Raw genomic sequence first — 22950 nt, 5'->3', positions numbered from 1 at the left:
TTCCTCCACCAGAGCAGCACCGATCAACTCTTTGACTACTGATTTTGGATGGCCAGACACTACCTTGATGTCATAATGCTTTGCAGTGATGAGCAGATTCGCCAGATACATTTATCTAGCATCTCCCATGTAGGGTTTTTCACAAATGTTTCCAACTTAACATCCATGGCTTTTTTATTAGCCTGTGTGTTTGTGGGACTTTCAAAATGATTCCACAAATCTTAGAACCCGCAAGGTTGATGTCTGTGACAGAAACTCTACCCAAAAGTGTATTTTGAACACTCAAATATCTGGGCACAGAAGAGCTTCAGAGTAGGTGATTAGAGCGACTACCATACTCATGGGACACTAAATCCCGGAAGAGCTCCCATTTTGTTACGTTCACACAAGACAAACTCAAATGTCTCTCACAACAAAGGGAACTAACAAAGAAAATCACTGACAGCCAAACAAAACAGAAAGGGGTTCAAAAGGGGTTCTGAAAAGCACCATGTGGGTGTCCACTGAAAGTTGGCAAAGCCACTAGTAAGGGGTCCTAAAATACACCCACCATGGATGCCCACTAGGTTTGCCCCCAAAAAGACAAAATAAAAGAAAAATCCACAACAGCTTAGGATAGGGAGTAAAAAGATGGAGCAAAACAAACAGGGGAAACACCAAAACCACAAACAGGTTGAGCTCAAAATGGCACCACAGCTGAGGTAAAGTGTAGCTCTCCCCAACATCTCTAAAGGTCCACTGGAGCACTGGGACAGCCACTCCTAAATAGCACCTGGGCCAACACAGGTTAAACACCTTCCCACTAATGAGTTGGCAACCAGCACAGGTGTAACACACACTGACTGACGAGGTGACACCAATCAGTGCACCCTATGTGCTAACAAGCTATATGTGCTAAAGTCCATCCTCAAAACATAAATGGAAAACCAAAGCCAGTAACAGAGGACAGACGATTTTTACGCGCTACGCTTTTCAGCACTCGGCGGTCCCGTTTAGTGAGCTTATGTGCCCTACCACTTCACTGCTGAGCCGTTGTTGTAACTAGATGTTTCCACTTCACAATAACAGCCCTTACAGTTGCCCGGGGCAGCTCTAGTAGGGCAGACATTTTACTAACTGACTTGTTGGAAAGGTGGCATCCTATGCCACGTTGGAAGTCACCGAGCTCTTCAGAAAGGCAATTCTTCAGACAATGTTTTCCTATGGAGATTGCATGGCTGTATGCTCGATTTTATACACCTGTCAGCAACTGAAATAGCTGAATCCAAAAATTTAAAATTGTGTCCACATAGTTTTGTATATATAGTGTACATGTAAACAGGAGTAATAGCAGGATAAATACATAGATACTAATGGTAATGGCAATCAATAATCAATTAACAGCAGCGTAGTGATAGTAATACATATAATCAATAATAATTTTAGCAGCAGCGTAGTTGTGAGGTCATGTGTGCCATTAGGTGTAAGTGTATGGCGTCAATAATGAGTGTGTGAGTGAGCATGTGGTGCCTGGAGAAGTGGGTATACTCGAATTTTGCCAAAATGTTTCCAAACGGCCCTCCCAGCTACGGAGTGGCGCCCTGTGTGAAAGATTCTATGAGAAACAGTGACATACACGCTGAATGACCTAAAATAATGAATCCCATATTGGTCTTTCACATTCAGGCTATCCAAGCTGTACTGTGCAGTAGGTTAATAGTAGGGCTACACATTTTTGCAACATTCACGCATAGGCCTACTGCCGTGTGTATTTTGCTGTGCCTAAAATGCGAAGAAATAATAGTTGATCTGCATTTTAATATAAACATTCCAATCTGTTCCATCAGCCCTATTAATTGATACGGCACATACCTCCAATACATTACTTTGATAAGTATCAATCGGGATTAAGAACTGAGTATAAGCAATGCCCACCAAACCACTGTGTGTGTAAGTAAGACAGTCTGAGCGGGTGGAGTCCTGTGGATGGGCATAGAGTCAGTGTGGGTATCTATGGGAGAGGGAGAGCAGTAGTTGTTAGCCATTTAACAGTCTTATAGCCAGGGGATAGAAGCTGTTTAGGAGTCTGTTGGTCTGAGCCTTGATGCACTGGTACCGCCTGCCGGACAGCAGCATGGCTGTAGTCTTCAGCAATTTTTCTGGCCTTTCTCAGACACTGCCTGGCATGTACATCTTGGATTGACTGAGAGCTCACCCCGAGTGATGTGCTGGGCCGTCCATATCACCCTCTGTAGGGCCTTTTGTTCAAGGGCGGTGCAGTTGCCATACCAGACAGTGATACAGCCAGTCAGGATGCTCTCAATGCTGCAGCTATAAGTTCCTAAGGATCTGAGGGTCTATGCCAAATCATGCCTACTTCACAACTGTGGCTGTGTGAGAGGACCATGTCAAGTCCTTAGTGATGTGGACACCAAGGAACTTGAATCTCTGGACCCTCTCCACTATGGCCCAATCGATGTGGATGGGGGTGTGCACCCACCCTTGTTTTCTGTAGTCAGCTCCTTGGTCTTGCTGAAGTTGAGGGAGAGACTGTTGTCCTAGTACCGCACTGCTAGGTCTCTGACTTCCTCCCTGTAGACTGTCTCATAGTCAGGCGTTGGTGATCAGGTTGAAGAGGGCAGTGTGTAGTGGAATAGAGAACGCGTCATCTGTGGATCTGTTGGGGAGGTATGCAAATTGGAGTGGGTCGAAGGTGTCTGGGATGATGGAATTGATGTGTGCGATGACCAGCCTTTCAAAGCACTTCATTATTACAGGTCGGTAGTAATCATAGCAGGATGCCTTAGAGTTTTTTGGGAACAGGAATGATGGTGTGTGTGTGTCTGCCTGTGTGTGTGTGTGTCTGCGTGCATGTGTACCTGATCCAGGCAAAGGGGCTCCACCAACACCAGGGCTGAGTCCTCTGAAAGGGGCTGGGGTCATGGCTGAGGGGAAGGGGATGCTGAGACTACTACCACTGTGGGGGCTGGATAATCCACTGAGAGAGGGGGACCGGGACCCAGCCAGCCCTGGTACCCTCTTCTCAGGCAGCACGGGTGGCAGTCCTGTCAGTCCACCCTCTCCAAGCCCCAGGCCTAGATCCAGGGCCCCCAGCCCCTCCACAGCTTCCAACAGGCTGTCCTCCAGACCAAGATGTCCATTCCCCAGCAGCAGAGAGACTAAATCCCCCTGGCTTTGGGCACCCTGGTTCCTCTCACCCCGGCTCTGGCCCCCAGACCCCTCCAGGTCCCTCTGTGCCCCCAGGGGAGATCTGTGCGCATTGAGGAGGCTGAGGGGAGAAAGAGAGGAAGAGGAAGGGGGGAGGAATGGGGAGGACAGGGACATAGGAGTCCTGTCCAGCCACACTGGAGGTGGGGTTTGGCTGAGGAGAGAGAGAGAAGGGGATGATCAAGTATAAGTACAAATATGTAAGAACAGCAGCTGGGAGACGAGAAGCAAGTACTGGGAGTGAATATTTAATGCATAAACGGACATGAAACAAACAAGGACAGCGTCTGAACAAGGGAAACATGACAACAATAATGCTGACACGGGGATCAAACTGAGGAACAGACAGATATAGAAGGGGCAATCAACGAAGTGACGGAGTCCAGGTGAGTCCAATGAAGCGCTGATGCGCGTAATGATGTTGACAGGTGTGCATAATGATGGGCAACCTGGCGTCCTCGAGCAACAGAAAGGGGGAGCGGGAGCAGGCGTGACAAAATGTAGCTACAGTAAACACACTCACAAAAACACTGCAGTGTGAAAGAAAGGCAGTACCTGTTTGTGTGTGGGAGGGTGCTCCTTGACGATACAGAGTGCATGGATCCGAACATTCTCTGACAGGTGGCGGGAGTGAAGGACACTTCCGAGCAGAAAAGCTCTCCATTCGACGAGGCTGGAGTTTGGTTCATACTACTGTCCAGGAAACTTCGGGAATCTGCAAGAAAATAAAAATAACAGCAACCCTTTAAGACTGTGGCATGGCTTCCCCTTTAACATTACAGGTAGGTGCATATTAGGCTACTAGAGAGCTCATCTCTTATCTTTGAGACGCTGAATAGCTGCCCATGCAAAAACATGCTTTGGATCAAATGCGCCCTGTATCCAACTCTATGGTGCATACAGTGCAGTATGTGACTGGAGGTTTGTATGAAGGTGATCCTTTAACATAATCTGTTCAGTTCCCCACTTCCAAAATACGTTTGCTTCTAATTTATTTTACTGTAGCAAGTCTCAGATTAACAGTCCATGAGATGTTTTCTTACACACTGCTCTTTGTGAGTTCTCACCAAATCCTGTGTATTAGCTCTGTGCTCCATATGTTCTGTCGAGAGAGCGAGAGCTACAGACATGCTCAGCATGAGCACCTGATTCATATGTTTTTTGTTTTTAAAATGAGATGAACATCTCCAATCTAAAAATAATTCAAGACAAGATATGATGAACAACAACTCTATTCAATCTGAATATAATTTTTTTTACTTTGCTCCTCAAATGAAGTAGTTTTTTACTCTCCTTAACTAGCTACACAACAAAAACCTAGCCAGCAAGTTAAAAATTGAGCTAGAACAAACCTAGCAAGTGTAGTTAACACAACTACATCAAACGACCAAACTGAGTGAATAAACCAAAAAGCAGCACAGACTCTAACCTTAAACATATATTTTTTTGTGTGTGTAAAGATTTTTTTGAAGATTTCTTTTAGCAAAATTAGAGTAAGCTAGCAACATAAGCAAACAAAAACGGTTGCCATGGCAATGGTGCAGTAGCAGCTGAACAGAGCAGCAGCAGCAGTGCCCACAGGCACCATGTGTTCCCTCAGCACTGAGTACATTCTCTCCAGTAGCCAAAAAATTACACAACAAGGAAAGCTTTTAAACAGAAACTACTAAAGGGGAGGCCAGAAACCCTTTACACAGACCTGTACAAATACGGTGATGTGAGTAATTTCATCTTTCTCACTGACCAGCCAAATGTATGGCGCTCAGCAGTCTGCTCACACTATGGGTGAAAGTAAAAGAGACAGACAACCCTGACAGCACCATGATAACAATCAACCTCTACAAGACTGGGACTGTCATGGTGCAAGGTAACCTATTTCATATAAAAACTGAACATTTGATGTCATTCCCCAAAGATCCCACAAACAAGCCCCTTCAGGCAGGAGAAGCAGTGTGAGTAATGATGAGTAATGAAGAAAAAATGTAGCCACCATAAAGACCTCCTTGTATCAACTACAGCCCCCTCCCACTCTCCCCACCTCTCTCTCCTCTCTTTCTCTCTCTCTCTTGCGCTCTCTCTCTTGTTATTCCTTCTCTCCTATTCTTTCATCCCTCTCTCTCTCCCTCTTCTCCATTGACTTGATGTTGAGGAATTTAGGCTGAATTGAACCCCCTCTTGTCATCTCCAGTACTAGATTACATAACACGGACACACACACACACACACACACACACACACACACCACACACACACACACACACACACACACACACACACACACACACACACACACACACACACACACACACACACACACCCTGGTCAAAAGTAGTGCACTATATAGGGAATAGGAGGACATTTGGGATGCAAACTTTCTATATGTTTATGGTGACCTTACCCTCGATCTTCAATGTAAACAAAAAGCTGGTGCCAATCTGGCCTGGGGAGGTCCGACTGTGTGTATGAGAGAGTGCATGTACAGTTGAAGTCGGAAGTTTACATACACCTTAGCCAAATACATTTAATAAACTCAGTTTTTCAGAATTCCTGACATTTAATCCAAGTAAAATCCCCTGTCTTAGGTCAGTTAGGATCACCACTTTATTTTAAGAATGTGAAATGTCAGAATAATAGCAGAGAGAAGTATTTATTTCAGCTTTCATTTCTTTCATCACATTCCTAGTGGGTCAGAAGTATACATTCACTCAATTAGTATTTGGTAGCATTGCCTTTAAATTGTTTAACTTGGGCCAAATGTTTTGGGTAGCCTTCCACAAGCTTCCCACAATAAGTTGGGTGAATTTTGGCCCATTCCTCCTGACAGAGCTGGTCAGGTTTGGGGGCATCCTTGCTCGCACATGCATTTTCAGTTCTGCCCACATATATTCTATAGGATTGAGGTCAGGGCTTTGTGATGGCCACTCCAATACCTTGACTTTGTGGTCCGTAAGCCCTTTTTTTCCACAACTTTGGAAATTTGCTTGGGGTCATTGTCCATTTTGAAGACCCATTTGCGACCAAGCTTTAACTTCCAGACTGATGTTTTGAGATGTTGCTTCAATATATCCACCAAATTTTCCTACCTCATGATGCCATCTATTTTATGAAGTGCACCAGTCCCTCCTGCGGCAAAGCACCCCCACAGCATGATGCTGCTACCCCCGTGCTTCATGGTTAGGATGCTGTTCTTCGGCTTGCAAGCCTCCCCCTTTTTCCTCCAAACATAACGATGGTCATTATGGCCAAACAGTTCTATTTTTGTTTCATCAGAACAGAGGACATTCCTCCAACAAGTATGATCTTTATCCCCATGTGCAGTTGCAAACCGTAGTTTGTCTTTTATATGGCGGTTTTGGAGCTGTGGCTTCTTCTTTGCTGAGGTCCTTTGCTGTTGTTCTAGGACTGATTTGCACTTTTTGCACCAAAGTACGTTCATCTCTAGGAGACAGAACGCATCGCCTTACTGAGCGGTATGACGGCTGCATGGTCCTATGGTGTTTATACTTGCGTACTATTGTTTGTACAGATGAGCGTGGTACATTCAGGCATTTGGAAATTACTCCCAAGTATGAACCAGACTTGTGGAGGTATTGGCTGATTTCTTTTGATTTTCCCATGATGTCAAGCAAAGAGGCACTGAGTTTGAAGGTAGGCCTTGAAATACACCTCCAATTGACTCAAATGATGTCAATTAGCCTATCAGAAGTTTCTGAAGCCATGACATAATTTTCTGGAATTTTCCAAGCTGTTTAAAGGCACAGTCAACTTATTGTATGTAAACGTCTGACCCACTGGAATTGTGAAACAGTGAATTGTAAGTGAAATAATCTGTCTGTAAACAATTGTTGGAAAAATCGCTTGTGTCAAGAAATATGTGGAGTGGTTGAAAAACAAGTTTTAATTACCCCAACCGAAGTGTATGTAAACTTCTGACTTCAACTGGATGTCCATGGGTGCGTGTGTGTGTATATCTGTGTGTCCCACGTATTCCTAAGATGGTTAACATGTTAAAGGAGAACTTCTGTCGAGATAAGCACAACTGTCGATACAACCTAATATCACATCCATCTATCTCTCTACCTATATCCCCTCTTTTTGTCTGGAGTCTTGGTGAAGGAAACATTGCCGCTACCACACTTTCCAACCAAACTGCATTAATTAAGGAACAATTTGAAGTGAAAAGGAATTACAACAACTCTTGGAGGGCAGTGGAAGTTGATAAAAGTGCTTCGTTATTGTTAAAAGTAAGAGCAACACGTTTCGGCCCTTAGCCTTGTGTAGACCGTTGACCCCGTGCTGATCCCTCTGAGGTTGAAGAGGATCAGACACAGGCCTTAAACTTTAGAGGTTAAAGGTCAATAGTCAAGAGGAGCTGATGTCACTGCCGTTCTCTAATTACAGCAATCACATTCCATGATGCAGTCACACACACGCGCACACACACATAGGCACATACACACACACTAGATCTCTGCTACCTGACACGAGCCCGACGCACCCTGACATTATACATAGGGTTAGGGCAGGGTGGGGCCTATTTTTTCAACATTAACTAGGGTACGGGCAAGGCTTGGGTATCACTAAATTGATCACTAACATTTTGAAGCTGAGCCATTTGCGCGTGCTCTGTCGCGCAGTACAGTCATATCTGACTAAGATCCTAACATGGAGTCAGAAGTGCTTCAACCTCATGTAACCTCAAATATAAAACAGGAGATATTATTTCACAGAAAACAATAATGTTCCTGGAGGTTTTAGTGTTGAAAAGTAACTAACAGCTAACTGCTCTTTCATGTCTCTTCATTGAGCAAAGCAGCCCAAGCGAAGCCCTTGCTATGGATAGGGTAGGACTTGAACATTGTGGGTATAGGTAGGGCTTAAAAGTCATGCCCGTGCAGGGCTCTAACACACACACACATCAATAAGCTCTCAGAGTCTCACTGCAGAATCTGACTTTAGTCCATACATGTCCGATGTTTAAGGTTAGGTTTAGGCATTCATTCTGAATGGTTAAGATAAGGGTTAAGGTTTGGGATAGGGTTAAAACCCAAAAAATTAAAACAAGTGCCTAGCACTGGGAACAAACACACGACCCTCAGAGCCGGCGCTTGCTGCTTACGCCCATCCACCATCCCTGTCAAAACCCTAGCAAAACCCAAGCTTTCTTGATGGTAATAATGCTCAGCGTTGCCCCTAGTGGCAGGTTTGATGTAATCTCCCCACATCTTGAAGTCCGACCGGAGCAGCCTATGCAGCAGAGTGGTGGTGGTGGTGGTGGCGGGAAGCGGCAGATGCAGCAGAGTGGTGGTGGGATGTGGCCGGTGCCGATGGCGAGCGCTGGGATACCGCCGGTAAGCGAGAGTGATCAATTGTCGGAGCGGCCGATGCAGCGGAGTGGTGGTGGGACGAGAGAGCTGGGACTCTGGTAAGCAATAGTAAGCAAATGGAGCGCAGTGGTGGACCTACGGTGAGCAGTAGTGCGTCCCCCTGACATTATTACCATCAAGAAAGCTTGGGTTTTGGTGGATGGGCGTAAGCAGCAAGTGCCGGCTCTGAGGGTCGTGTGTTTGTTCCCAGTGCTAGGGTGACGCCGAGACATTACAGGAAGCGAGGAAAAAAACATAACAAACATAGCACTCTGGGGCTCTGGTTCCGGAGATAGGGTGGCAGCTGCAAAGCAGGAGCATAGAGTGGGGAAAGCAAGCAGGTTACCAGGTGCACAGAGTCTGTTATAGGTTACCAGGTGAATAAAAAAGTCTGATGGGTCCACACTCAAAAGTTGTCGCATAAAGCTTAATAAATAAAAATAATCACTGCATCCAGGAATAGCAGGGATAGCATACACAGATGTTTCACTTTGCAGTCTCCTTCAGCGTGTAGGGTGCACAGAGTCTGTTAGAGGTTACCAGGTGCACAGAGTGCGTTTGGGTCATCAGGTGCTGGTGGTTGCTGACAGCGGGGCTATATAGGTCTTAGTGGCCGGGAGAGAGGTACTTAAGTGCAGGTGCCCCGGTTCGCCTGGTGGGCGAGGTTGTGGAGGTGGCTGAGCCCTGGCTGAGATGCGGTGATGCGTGATGCCCAGAGAGAGGGGTGTTGGCCTGGGTAGGGAGCGTAAAGCAGAACTCTTAGGCACAGGGGAGTTCCTTGGTCTCTTCAGTTTCGAGTTGGCTTGGCTCTCTCATTCAACTGACTCACTGACTAGGCAGGCTAGAGCGAGAGCAATCAGAGCGTGATAGAGCGTTAAGCAACCACTAGAGCGAGCGGCTTCCTCTGCGCCCGAAACAAGCACAACACCCCTTGACTATAAATAATGTAAATTATTACAAAATTCCAAGGATTAGGCTACCATATATCTAGCATTAGCCCACATTCCAGGTTGGCAACACAGGTAACCCAAACATGAGCAAAAACAGTACTATTAATACAGAAAGTATCACTTTTTCACAGCAACTACAGTGGTTCGTCCTTTTAAAGTTGCAGCTTACGGCAGCACAGCTTGAATTGTGCCTCAGAATTCTATGGCAGGTTATTTAAGTGTCAGCCAGTGTAACCATTAACGTTAGTTAGTGCTAGTTTGACCACCAGAGGGCATCTTTGAGAAGCATTTGATAGCCTTCAATAATGGCTGTACTAGAGAAATTATAACCTTTTTCTGTAAGAACATAGTATAAGGGACTGATTTTAAAAAATTTTGCTTAATTCATTTGATTAATATTATGGTGTTTCTATTCCAAGAAAAACGAAAAACCCTCAGGGTTTCCGTTAGGATGGAACGTAAAATATGGCGCTGTACAACATGATGGTTGGGAGTTTGCTACAGTACTAAGAGCATAACATTTCCACACCCTAATTGTAGTCAATACCCAAACAGAGATTCAGTGAAAATAAAATCTCATTGATTTATCAAGACCAGTCCCCATGCTTTTCTTAGAACAGCGCAAAACGGTGCTAAAATAGTTGACCAGGTCGTTTAGGCTATTGCTTCAAATCCTATTGCTTCTAACTTCATTATGCTCTTTAAATAAATAAGACCTACACCACTTTTAACAGCACATTACTGAACACTAGTGAGACTCATGTCGCCTACGGTATATCAGAAAATATTTTTTTCAACATGACCGCCAATAATTACATATGGTTCTCCCGGTGGGCGTATCGAACCTGCATCTGTAGCAACGCATTTTGCACTGCGATGCAGTGTCTTTGACCGCTGCACCAATCTGGAGGCCCCATCCACAAAGTATCAAAATACAGAGAGGTGTTGGTAAAGGTATTGTCCTGCTAACAGCCCATTATGGGCTATTATAACACTGTACATGGCGTCCAGGTCAGGATAACCAAAACATTTCTTTGTTAAAGACTATCAGAAAGAATGTTGGTACTTATTTTTTTTAATCCAAAGCCATGAATGAGTGAGTCATTCAGTTTTATGTAGGTGCCAGGCTATATGACTATGCCAACAAATTGATAATATACAATGATATTTTGGAGGGCCAAAAGGCCAAAACATTTATTTATGTTTTTAGAGGGAGAGAGACACTGGGCCAATTGTGCGCCACCCTATGGGACTCCCAATCACGGTCGGATGTGATACATTAAAGTAATAATAATTTTTGTTCTATTATTTGTTTTGTCTTTTCTGGTGTATTAAACTGAAATTGCAACCAATCATGGCCAGTTGTGACACAGCCAACCTAACTAAGAAATACATTTGTCAATAGAATTCTCCCACTACCCTCCTTCTTGGCAAGCCTATTGTCCAGCTACCTGCTAATAGCCATAATGGCTCTGTACAACGTGACCGTGTGTGTTTGAAAGACAATTTTTGGGTTGTGTCAGTCATGGACAGAAACTTCTGAGACACAGTATTAATGATGAACACACGGAGGTTCACTAGTAAGCCACATTTTCCTCTGGATCCATCCCAGTTGGTATTCTGTGCCCACTCGTGCTATCTCTCTTCGGTTACTAGCAAAACAGCATAACGGGCAGGATGGCTCTTGCTGTGCCTGGTGAGCAGTTGGTCAAGTTCTGTTGTCAGAAGAGGAATGGAAATGTCAGGGTGAACCGACGACCTGACGAACTTGCCAGGTATGCTGAATCTGCCTGTCGGAGGTGGAGTTCCAGAGCTCACAGGTGTGCCTGGCATGGATTGTGACTCCATCTCGTAACTCGCCCTCTTCAACGCGTCATTCTCCGCCTGACTCTCTGCCAATGCCGCCTGGCTCTGGACCAATGCATCAGCTGTCGCAGGTAACGCTGCCCTCAGATAATGTTTATTTTTCTGCTGGTCTGCCTTCAATGACTCGATATCGGTCTTCAAAGTTTGAATCTGATCCATGTGCACCTTCATTACACAGCATAGTGTTTACATCATAATTTGTATCTACCTTTCCAATTACGTTTAGAGTTTGGGATTTATAAATGTGTGCTTTTCATGTAATTGTTTGTTAAATCCAGTTTGGATTCAAGTATAACTTTTGACTGACGCCTTTAGTGAGAGGTCTAATGTTTTAATATTTAATAATATCTGCCCTTCGAATTAATATCAAAGAGGCATTTTTCACGCCATTATTAGTTACAAAATGTAAGTTTGAACATGCAGACCGGCACTAAGAACAGCGGGAACGTTTCCCTAGTCAGTGCCATTATTAGTGCAATGCCCCTTAAAGTGTTGCTCTGTGCTACACAGTGGGGTGGGTTTTACATTTAATGGTTTGGGAAGGTTTAGGACTATCTGGGACCATCACATGACATCCTGACGACTGTAAATCTGCAACAGTTTACTAACCAATGTCCTTCCAGTAATGCATTGTAAATTCAGCATGTTACTGTAGTTAGGTGTTTAAGTAATAAGCTGTAAATGTGTGTTATAGTAAAGGTCCTGAAACTCTACAGTAATTTACTGTGCTGCCAGTAATTTACCCCAAAAATTACAGGACATTTTTTACATTGTAGCTAGCCAGTTACTAGCTATCACCAGTAGATAGTTATAGCGCTGCCGTAATCCACAGAAAATTCCAGATGGCGCATGAAGCCAGAAGCATTTGAATTTGAAGCACGCGATATTGGTGAATGGGGCTGAATGGCACCAAAAGATTGCTAAGGATTATGGTGAAAGGATTACGGTCAATGTAGTCGCTTTCATCCTGCTGTCAGGTGTGTGCATACTGGTAGCGAAGTCAGGTGCAGGAGAGCAGAGATTTGTGAACAGGCGCACTTTATTGAGGCAAAAGTGCAAAACTCGCAAAACAGTCACAAGAATTATGTTTAACAATAAACATCTTCGTGAAATACCACAGAAAAAACAAGCCAGTCTGGCGCGTCAACAACTAACACAAAGCACAAACAATCCTACACAAAGACATGATGGGGAACAGAAGAATAAATACATGTAGATTGATTGGGGAATGAAAACCAGGTGTGCATGGAACAAGACAAAACAGATGGATACATAAAAAATGGAGTGGCGATGGCTAGAAAGCCGGTGACGTCAACTGCCGAACGCCGCCCGAACAAGGAGAGGAGCCGACTTTGGCGGAAGTCATGACAGTACCCCCCCCTGACGCACGGCTCCAGCGGTGCATCGATGCTGGCCTCGGGGATGACCCGGAGGGCGAGGCGCAGGGCGATCCGGCCGGCAATGGTGGAACTCACGCAGCAGTTCAGGGTCCAATACATCAGCCACCGGAACCCAGGACCTCTCCTCCGGACCGTACCCCTCCCACTCCAGGAAGTACTGAAGGCCCCTTGCCCGACACCTCGAGTCCAGGATGGAACGGACGGAGTACGCCGGGGCCCCCTCAATGTCCAGAGAGGGCGGAGGAACTTCCCGTACCTCAGAATCCTGGAGCGGACCAGCCACCACCGGCCTGAGGAGAGACACCTGGAATGAGGGGTTAATATGGTAATCGGGGGGAAGCTGTAACCTGTCACATACCTCGTTCACTCTCCTCAGGACTTTGAATGGCACCACAAACCACGGGTCCAGCTTCCGGCAGGGCAGGTGGAGGGGCAGGTTTAGGGTCGAGAGCCAGTCCCTGTCCCCCGGTGCGATCACCGGGGCCTCACTGCGGTGACGGTCCGCGCTGGTCTTTTGGCGTAGTGCGGTCTGCTGGAGGTGACCATGGGTGGCTTCCCAGGTCTCCTCCACACGTCTGAACCGATCGTCCACCGCAGGAGCCTCGGTCTGACTGATGCCACGGTGCCAGAACCGGCTGGTCCCCCAATACACATGGAAAGGGGGAGAGGTTAGTGGAGGAGTAGCGGAGCAAGTTCTGCGCCATCTCTGCCCAGGGCACAAACGCCGCCCACTCCCCCGCCCGGTCCTGGCAATAGGACCGCAGAAACCTGCCCACATCCTGGTTCACTCTCTCCACCTGCCCGTTACTCTTGGGGTGGAAACCCGAGGTGAGGCTGATCGAGACCCCCAAAGGTTCCATGAACGCCCTCCAGACTCTCGAAGTGAACTGGGGACCTCGATCAGACACTATATCCTCAGGCACCCCGTAGTGCCTGAAGATGTGTGTAAACAGGGCCTTTGCAGTTTGTAGGGCTGTAGGGAGACCGGGCAGAGGGAGGAGACGACAGGACTTAGAGAAACGATCCACAACGACCAGGATCATGGTGTTTTCCTGTGAGGGAGGAAGATCCGTTAGAAAATCCACCGACAGGTGTGACCAAGGCCGTTGTGGAACGAGTAAGGGATGTATCTTATCTCTGGGCAGGTGTCTAGGAGCCTTACACTGGGCGCATACTGAGCAGGAGGAAACATAAACCCTCACGTCCCGAGCCAAGGTGGGCCACCAGTACCTCCCAGACAGACAGTGCACCGTCCGACCGATCCCCAGATGACAAGAAGAGGGTGATGTGTGGGCCCAATAGATCAACTGGTCACGGACACCAGACGGAACGTACTGACGCCCGACTGGACAGTGGAGTGGAGCGGGCTCTGTACGCAACGCCTGCTCAATTTCCGTGTCCAGCTCCCACACAGCCTGCGCTACCAGGCAGGAGGCCGGAGAATGGGAGTCTGAGCCATGGGCCGCTCCTCTGTGTCATATAGCCGGGACTATAGCCGGGACAGTGCATCTGCCTTCACATTCTGGGAACCTGGTCGGTAGGACAGGGTAAACACAAAACGGGTAAAGAACATGGCCCACCTTGCCTGACGAGGATTCAGTCTCCTAGCTGCCTGGATGTACTCCAGGTTGCGGTGGTCAGTCCAGATGAGGAAAGGGTGTTTAGCCCCCTGAAGCCAATGTCTCCATGCCTTCAAAGCCTTAACCATAGCCAACAGCTCCCGGTCCCCCACATCATAGTTTCGCTCCGCTGGGCTGAGCTTCTTCGAAAAGAAAGCACAGCGCTGAGAAAGCACGGCTCCAATCCCAGCCTCGGACACGTCCAGCTCCACTATGAATGCCAAAGAAGGATCCAGATGGGCCAGCACGGGAGCCGAGGTAAACAGAGCTCTTAGGTGCCCAAAAGCTCTGTCCACCTCAACCAACCACTGCAGACCTACAGGACCCCCCTTCAGCAGTGAGGAGGGAGCAGCCACCTGGCCAAAACCCCGGATAAATCTCCGGTAGTAATTGGCAAACCCTAAAAATTGCTGCACCTCCTTTACCGTGGTGGGAGCCGACCAATTACGCACGGCTGCTATGCGGTCACTCTCCATCTCCACCCCAATGTGGAAATGCGATACCCTAGGAAGGAGACAGCCTGTTGAAAGAACAGGCATTTCTCAGCCTTGACGTTCAGGTCATGCTCCAACAGTCGTCCAAGTACCTTGCGCACCAAGGACACATGCTCAGCGCATGTAGTGGAGTATATCAGAATGTCATCGATATACACCACTACACCCTGCCCGTGCAGGTCCCTGAAAATCTCGTCTACGAAGGATTGGAAGACTGATGGAGCATTCATCCACCCGTACGGCATGACGAGGTACTCATAATAGCCTGAGGTGGTACTAAACGCCGTCTTCCACTCGTCTCCCTCCCGGATACGCGCCAGATTGTACACACTCCTGAGATCCAGTTTAGTGAAGAAGCGCGCCCCGTGCATTGACTCAATCGCCGTGGTGATAAGAGGTAGCGGGTAACTGTACCTCACCGTGATTTGATTGAGACCTCTATAGTCAATGCACGGGCGCAGAATTCCATCCTTCTTCTTCATAAAAAAGAAACTCGAGGAGGCGGGTGAGTGGAGGACCGAATGTACCCCTGACGCAGGGATTCAGAGACATATGTCTCCATAGCCACTGTCTCGCTTGCGACAGGGGATACATGTGACTCCTGGGAAGTGCAGCGTCTACCAGGAGATTTATCGAAAAATCCCCGCGTCGATGGGGTGGTAATTGAGTCGCCTTCTTTTTACAGAAGGCGAGAGCCAAATCGGCATATTCTGGGGGAATGCTGGTCTGGACTTTCCACCGTGGTAGCACCAACGGAAACCCCTACACACCTCCCCGAGCACTCTCGCGACCACCACGTGAGAGCCCTCTGTTGCCAGGAAATGGTGGGGTTATGACGAGCCAACCAAGGAAGGCCTAGTACCATGGGAAACGCAGGAGAGTCAATGAGAAAGAGACTTATTCTCTCCTCGTGACCCCCTTGCGTCTCCATAGCCAGGGAGATGGTGGCTTCCCTGATTAGCCTGGACCCTAATGGTCGACTATCCAGAGCATGAACCGGGAAAGGTCTATCCACCGGGAAAGGTGGATAGACTGGATGGACAGATCCACCAGTTGGTCAAAGGTGATGGTGGCCATCCTTGCAGGCCAACTCCCATCGGACGTCTTCACGTAGGCTGCATCGATAGTGGTCGATGAGGGCCCTGTCGTTCCAGCCTGCTCCGGCGGCCAAGGTCCTAAACTCCAGCGCAAAATCGTCCCCTGCCTCAAATGGAAGAGTCGGCCCAGAAGCGGCGGGTGAACTCCTCGAAGTGGTCCAACGCCGCGTCTTCCTCTCCCCACACGGTGTATGCCCACTCCAGAGCTCTCCCCGAGAGGCATGAGATGAGGGCGGATACTCTCTCCCTTCCTGAGGGAGCTGGGTGAACGGTGGCCAGGTATAGGTCCAGTTGTAAAAGGAACCCCTGGCACTGTGCACCTGTCCCATCATAGAGATGCATCCCACTGGAGCTGGATCCGGACGGGACGAGTAGAGGTAACCCCGGTTGCGCTGGTCGAGGCGCTGGAGAGACTTCCTGTCTTTCCCAGTGGTCCATGGTCTGGACAACGTGATCCATCATGGCACCGAGATGATGTAGCATTGCCATGTGTTCCTGGATGTGTTCCTCGACTCCTCTGACCGGGGTACCTGCTCCTGCTGACTCCATGGTAGGTGTAGGATTCTGTCAGGTGTGTGCGTACTGGTAGCAAAGTCAGGTGCAGGAGAGCAGAGATTTGTGAACAGGTGCACACTTTATTGAGGCAAAAGTGCAAAACGCGCATAACAGTCACAAGAATTATGTTTAACAATAAACGTCTTTGTGAAATACCACGGAAAAAAAACAAACCAGTCTGGCGCGTCAACAACAAACACGTAACACAAACAATCCTACACAAAGACATGATGGGGAACAGAAGAATAAATACATGTAGATTGATTGGGGAATGAAAACCAGGTTTGCAGGGAACAAGACAAAACAAATGGATACATAAAAAATGGAGCAGCAATGGCTAGAAAGCCGGTGACGTCGACCACCGAACGCCGCCCGAACAAGGAGAGGAGCCGACTTCGGCGGAAGTCGTGACACCTGCCTAAGAGAGTCAACAGGGAACCTCCGATCCTAGCCTGCTGGACAGACAAACGACCAACATAGTAGTCAGAATAGATCACTATTTAATTAAATATGTTTATTTGTAGTAAACTTTAAAAGAATTCACTGTGGGGATTGAACTTGATCATACTAAACACATTTTAGAGCCCAAACGTCCAAAAATGTTGTTGTACATAGGCTTTCTAGGGCAGACCAGAACTTTTTCCAGCAGAGCTTGTGACTTCAATCTCCAGACCAGACACTGGGGGCCTGTAAACCACTCCCTTCCATGAACCCGCCGTCTGTAATATTGGTTACAAGGCGGTACTTATTTAAGCTAGGTAAGATAGTAAGATGTTACCATTGGTGTATTCAAGAGGACAAAGACTCGTCAGTTAGGACAGAACCATGTAGTACCACTTCCAGATGGCAACGAAACATGGGCATGATTCTTGCCGAACCACAAACACACACACACACACACACACACACACACACACACACACACACACGTATGTATACACATTCCTGCACGCATACACACATATTCAGGCAAGCATACATACACACACGCATGCTAAAAAGCAAGCAAACATTCACACATACCTCTCTCTCGCTGTCTCTCTCTCCCTCTCTCAAACATACACTCACACTACGCAGGAACGAAGGCCCTGGCATCCACAAACTCCCTATTGACCACAGGAATGTGCTCTCGCTCGCTCCCCTACACACACACACACACTGAGAGGCCCAGTCTGACAGATATTCACTGGATCAGAGAGAGAGAGAGAGAGAGAGAGAGAGAGAGAGCGAGAGAGAGATGCAGCATTGCAGAGCCCGGATAGCTCCCCCTGACAATGGTGTCAAAAAAATTCTGGTTTCAACAACCAATCATATCGCCAACTGCAAGTAACCAATAATTCACATCACCAAGAGCCCTTTTGGGTTCCATTTAGAACCCTTTCCACAAGGATTCTATCTGGAAACACCTTATTATTCTCATCCTATCTGGAAGTTATTCATCAAAATTAATAGTGCACACTACCTCCTATAGCACCTCCGCCCCCATTGTTCCTCTCTGGACCTCTCAGGGGCTAGCTAGACTCTAAAGCATTCACCTGCACAGAAGACAAACTAGCAGGTGCGTCTCTTTAAATCAACTCCCCCTATCCTCTTCTCTGCTGTGTTTTAAATCAGCTTCCCCTGTCCCCCTCTCTGTTTTATTTGGCCAGAAAGCTTTACCTACTCACTGGAATGGGAGAGACCAGAGAGAGTTATGGGCAGACTGAAGAGTATGTGCGTGCATGCATGCATGCACACACACACACACACACACACACACACACACACACACACACACACCTGAGATATACTGTTGGCACTGAGGTGGTTTGGCCCAGTAGGAAGTCTGTGTGCAGCTCACCCTGCACTATCAGCTCAAACATACAATACCAGTCAAAAGTTTGGACACACCTACTCATTCCAGGGTTTTTCTTTATTTTTACTATGTTCTACATTGTAGAATAATAGTGAAGACATCAAAACTATGAAATAACACATATGGAATCATGTAGTAACCAAAAAATGTGTTAAACAAATTAAAATACACTGTATATTTGCGATTCTTCAGAGAGGTGCGGGGGGCTACCTTAATCGACATCCACATCATCGGTGCCCGGGGAACAGTGGGTTAACTTCCTTGCTCAGGGGCAGAAGGACAGATTTTTACCTTGTCAGGTTGGGTCAGAGATTCGATCCAACAAACCTTCGGTTACTGGCACAACACTCCTACCTGCAAGGCTACCTGCCACACCAGTCACCTTGAATGCATTTCAATTAACAGGTGTGCCTTGTTAAAAAAAGTATTTGTGGAATTTCTTTCCTTCTTAATGCATATGAGCATTAATAGCAAGAATAGCTCAAATAAGCAAAGAGAAAAAACAGTCCATCATTACTTTAAGACATGAAGGTCAGTCAATCCGAAAAATGTGAAGAACTTTGAAAGTTTTTTTCAAGTGCAGTCGCAAAAATCATCAAGCGCTATGATGAAACTGGCTCTCATGAGGACTGCCACAGGAAAGGAAGATCCAGAGTTACCTCTGTGCAGCGTATGTTCATTAGGGTTACCAGCTTCAGAAATTGCAGCCCGAATAAATTCTTCACAGAGTTCAAGTAACAGACACATCTCAACATCAACTGTTCAGGAGAATGCGTGAATCAGGCCTTCATGGTCGAATTGCTGCAAAGAAACCACTACACCCTCTTCCAAGATAGCGTAGCAGTGGTGATGTCTGTTTTGATTGTCTTGTCCCATCCCTTGTATATATTGGTTTTCTTCGTATATATTTGTATTCGTTTTTTTATCTCATTTTCCATCTACGGACTGAACATACTCTCGTCCAACCCGCCTCACCCAATGTGGTATGGATCTGCTATTTTTACACTTTTGAACTGGAACCCCCTTCAGCAGCTAGCCAGCTAACTAGCAACTAACTAGTAGTTAGCCTGGAGCTAGCCTTGAACTAGGCCCATCTCCCGGCTAGCCGAAGAGATTCCATCAAGCAATCCCTGGGCTTCAATTAACTCTTTTGCCAATCTGCCTGGACCCTTGCTGCCGACACGGAGCCAAGCCGATCCATCACGAATGGTCTACCGACGTAACCGTCCGAGGGGGTTTCTGTCCCAAAGCAAGCACCAGTTAACCTGGAGCTAGCCTCGAGCTAGGCCCTTATCCTGGCTAGCCGAAGAATTCCATCAGATAATTCCTGGGCTTTAATACCTCTTCTGCCAATTGGCCTAGACCCTTTGCCGCCGACACGCAGCCCCGCCGATCCATCACAACTGGTCTGCCGACGTAACCGTCCGAGGGGGTTTCAACAGACTCTCCTGTTGCGATGTCCCCCTGAGGCCCATCTGCTAGCCTACTTCTAGCCCCGGCCTGCTAGCTGTCTGAATCGCCATGCCTCCAGCTCACCTAGCTACTCACTGGACCCTATGATCACTCGGCTACATATGCCTCTCTCTAATGTCAATATGCCTTGTCTATTGCTGTTTTGGTAAGTCATTTTTCTCTTATTTCACTGTAGAGCCTCCAGTCCTATTTAATATGCCTTAGCTAGCTCTTATGTTCCATCCCCCACACATGCGGTGACCGCACCTGGCTTAAATGGTGCCTCTAGAGACAAAACCTCTCTCATCGTCACTCAATGCCTAGGCTTACCTCCACTGTACTCACATCCTACCATACCCTTGTCTGTACATTATGCCTTGAATCTATTCTTCCGCGCCCCGAAACCTGCTCCTTTTACTCTCTATTCCGAACTCACTAGACAACCAGTTATTTTAGCCTTTACCCATACTCTTAGCCTACTCCTCTTTTGTTCCTCTGGTGATGTAGAGGTTAACCCAGGCCCTGCAGCCCCCAGCATCACTCCCATTCCCTAGGCGCTCTCATTTGTTGACTTTTGTAACATAAAAGCATTGGTTTCATGCATGTTAACATTAGAAGCCTCCTCCCTAAGTTTATTTTATTCACTGCTTTAGCACACTCCGCCAACCCGGATGTCCTAGCCGTGTCTGAATCCTGGCTTAGGAAGGCGACCAAAAATCCTGAGATGTCCATCCCTAACAAAAACATTTTCTGACAAGATAGAACTGCCAAGGGGGTGGAGTTGCAATCTACTGCAGAGATAGCCTGCAGAGTTTTGTCATATTATCCAGGTCTGTGCCCAAACAATTAGAGATTCTACTTTTAAAAATCCACCTTTCCAGAAACAAGTCTCTCACTGTTGCCGCTTATTATAGACCCCCCTCAGCCCCCAGTTGTACCCTGGACACCATATGTGAATTGTTCACCCATATCTATCTTCAGAGATCATACTGTTAGGTGACCTAAACTGGGACATGCTTAACACCCCGGCCGTCCTAAATTCTAAGCTAGATGCCCTCAATCTCACACACATCATCAAGGAACCTACCAGGTACAACCCTAAATCCGTAACCATGGGCACACTCTTACATATCATCCTGACCAACTTGCCCTCTAAATACACCTCTGCTGTCTTCAACCAGGATCTCAGCGATCACTGCCTCATTGCCTGTGTGCGTACTGTGTCCGCGGTCAAACGACCACCCCTCATCACTATCAAACGCTCCCTAAAACACTTCAGCGAGCAGGCCTTTCTAATCGACCTGCCCCAGGTATCCTGGAAGGATATTGACCTCATCCCGTCAATAGAGGATGCCTGGTTGCTCTTCAAAAGTGCTTTCCTCTACATATTAAATAAACGTGCCCCATTCAAAAAATGTAGAACTAAGAACAGATATAGCCCTTGGTTCACCCCACACTTGACTGCCCTTGACCAGCACGAAAACATCCTGTGGCATTCTACGTTAGCATCAAACAGCCCCCGCAATATGCAACTTTTCAGGGTAGTCAGGAACCAATACACTCAGTCAGTTAGGAAAGCTAAGGCTAGCTTTTTCAAACAGAAATTTGCTTCCTGTAGCACTAATTCCAAAACGTTTTGGGACACTGTAAAGTCCATGGAGAATAAGAGCACCTCCTCCCAGCTGCCCACTGCACTGAGGACAGCAACACTGTCCTCACCGATAAATAAATGATAATCGATCATTTCAATAAGCATTTTTCCACGGCTGGCCATGCTTTCCACCTGGCTCCCCTACCCTGGCCAACATCTCAGCCACCTCCAGTAACTTTCCTAAACTCCCCTCCCCCGCTTCTCCTTCACCCAAATCCAGACAGCTGATGTTCTGAAAGAACTGCAAAATCTGGATCCCTACAAATCAGCTGGGCTAGACAATCTGGACCCTCTCTTTCTAAAATGATCAGCCAAAATTGTTGCAACCCCTATTACTAGCCTATTCAACCTCTCTTTAGTATCGTCTGAGATCCCCAAAGATTGGAAAGCTGCCGTGGTCATCCCCCTCTTCAAAGGGGAAGACACCCTAGACCCAAACTGTTATAGACCTATATCCATCCTGCCCTGCCTTTCTAAAATCTTTGAAAGCCAAGTTAATAAACAGATCACCGACCATTTAGAATCCCACCGTACCTTCTCCACTATGCAATCTGGTTTCTGAGCTGTTCATGGGTGCACTTCAGCCCCGCTCAAGGTCCTAAACAATATCATAACCGTCATCGATAAAAGAACGTACTGTGCAGCTGTCTTCATCGACCTGGCCAAGGCTTTCGACTCTGTCAATCACCGCATTCTTATCGGCAGACTCAATAGCTTTGGCTTCTCAAATGACTGCCTCGTCTGGTTCACCAACTACCTCTCAGATAGAGTTCAGTGTGTCAAATCGGAGGGTCTATTGTCCGGACCTCTGACAGTCTCTATGGGGGTGCCACGGGGTTCAATTCTCGGGCCAACTCTTTTCTCTGTATATATCAATAATGTTGCTCTAGCTGCTGGTGATTCTCTGATCCACCTCTACGCAGACGACACCATTCTGTATACATCTGGCACTTCTTTGGACACTGTGCGCCATACAACGCTCCTTCCGTGGCCTCCAACTGCTTTTAAATGCTAGTAAAACTATGTGCGTGCTCTTCAACCGATTGCTGCCCACACCCTCTTGCACGACTAGCATCACTACTCTGGACGGTTCTGACCTAGAATATGTTGTCACAGGAGTTGTCATGTAGAGAAGAGGACCAAGGCGCAGCGGGATTGTGGACACTCATGTTTCTTTAATCAACAAAACAAGTAAAGTATCCACTGGAAAAACAAAAACAAAACCATGAACAGTACTCATGAGATGACAGTGCAGCAGGCTAAACCAAAAAAGCAGTGCACACAACAATTCCCCACCAACACACAGACAAACACACCCAACTAATATAGGACTTCCAATCAAAGGCAACACCACACAGCTGCCTTCAATTGGAAGTCCACCCCAATTACCTCTACATAGAAACACCCAACCTAGACAGAACAAAGAAAACCCAACTTC

General features: G+C 47.0%; 1 protein-coding gene across 1 annotated transcript in view; it reads right to left on the bottom strand.

Annotated features, from left to right (window-relative positions):
* LOC106584067 (tensin-3) overlaps positions 1-22950 on the bottom strand; it is an 82521-nt gene that overhangs the window by 15305 nt on the left and 44266 nt on the right. Inside the window, exons 6-7 of the mRNA XM_045706329.2 lie at positions 3763-3922; positions 2859-3361 (exon numbers count right to left, since the gene is read on the bottom strand). Coding sequence (XP_045562285.2) covers positions 2859-3361; positions 3763-3922 — 663 coding nt within the window. The remainder of the gene's footprint in view (positions 1-2858; positions 3362-3762; positions 3923-22950) is intronic.

Source organism: Salmo salar, chromosome 23 (assembly GCF_965601325.2).
Source record: "Salmo salar chromosome 23, fSalSal1, whole genome shotgun sequence".
Taxonomy (NCBI): domain Eukaryota; kingdom Metazoa; phylum Chordata; class Actinopteri; order Salmoniformes; family Salmonidae; genus Salmo; species Salmo salar.
Note: the sequence above shows the minus strand (reverse complement) of the source record. Positions and strands in the feature narration are given on the sequence as shown.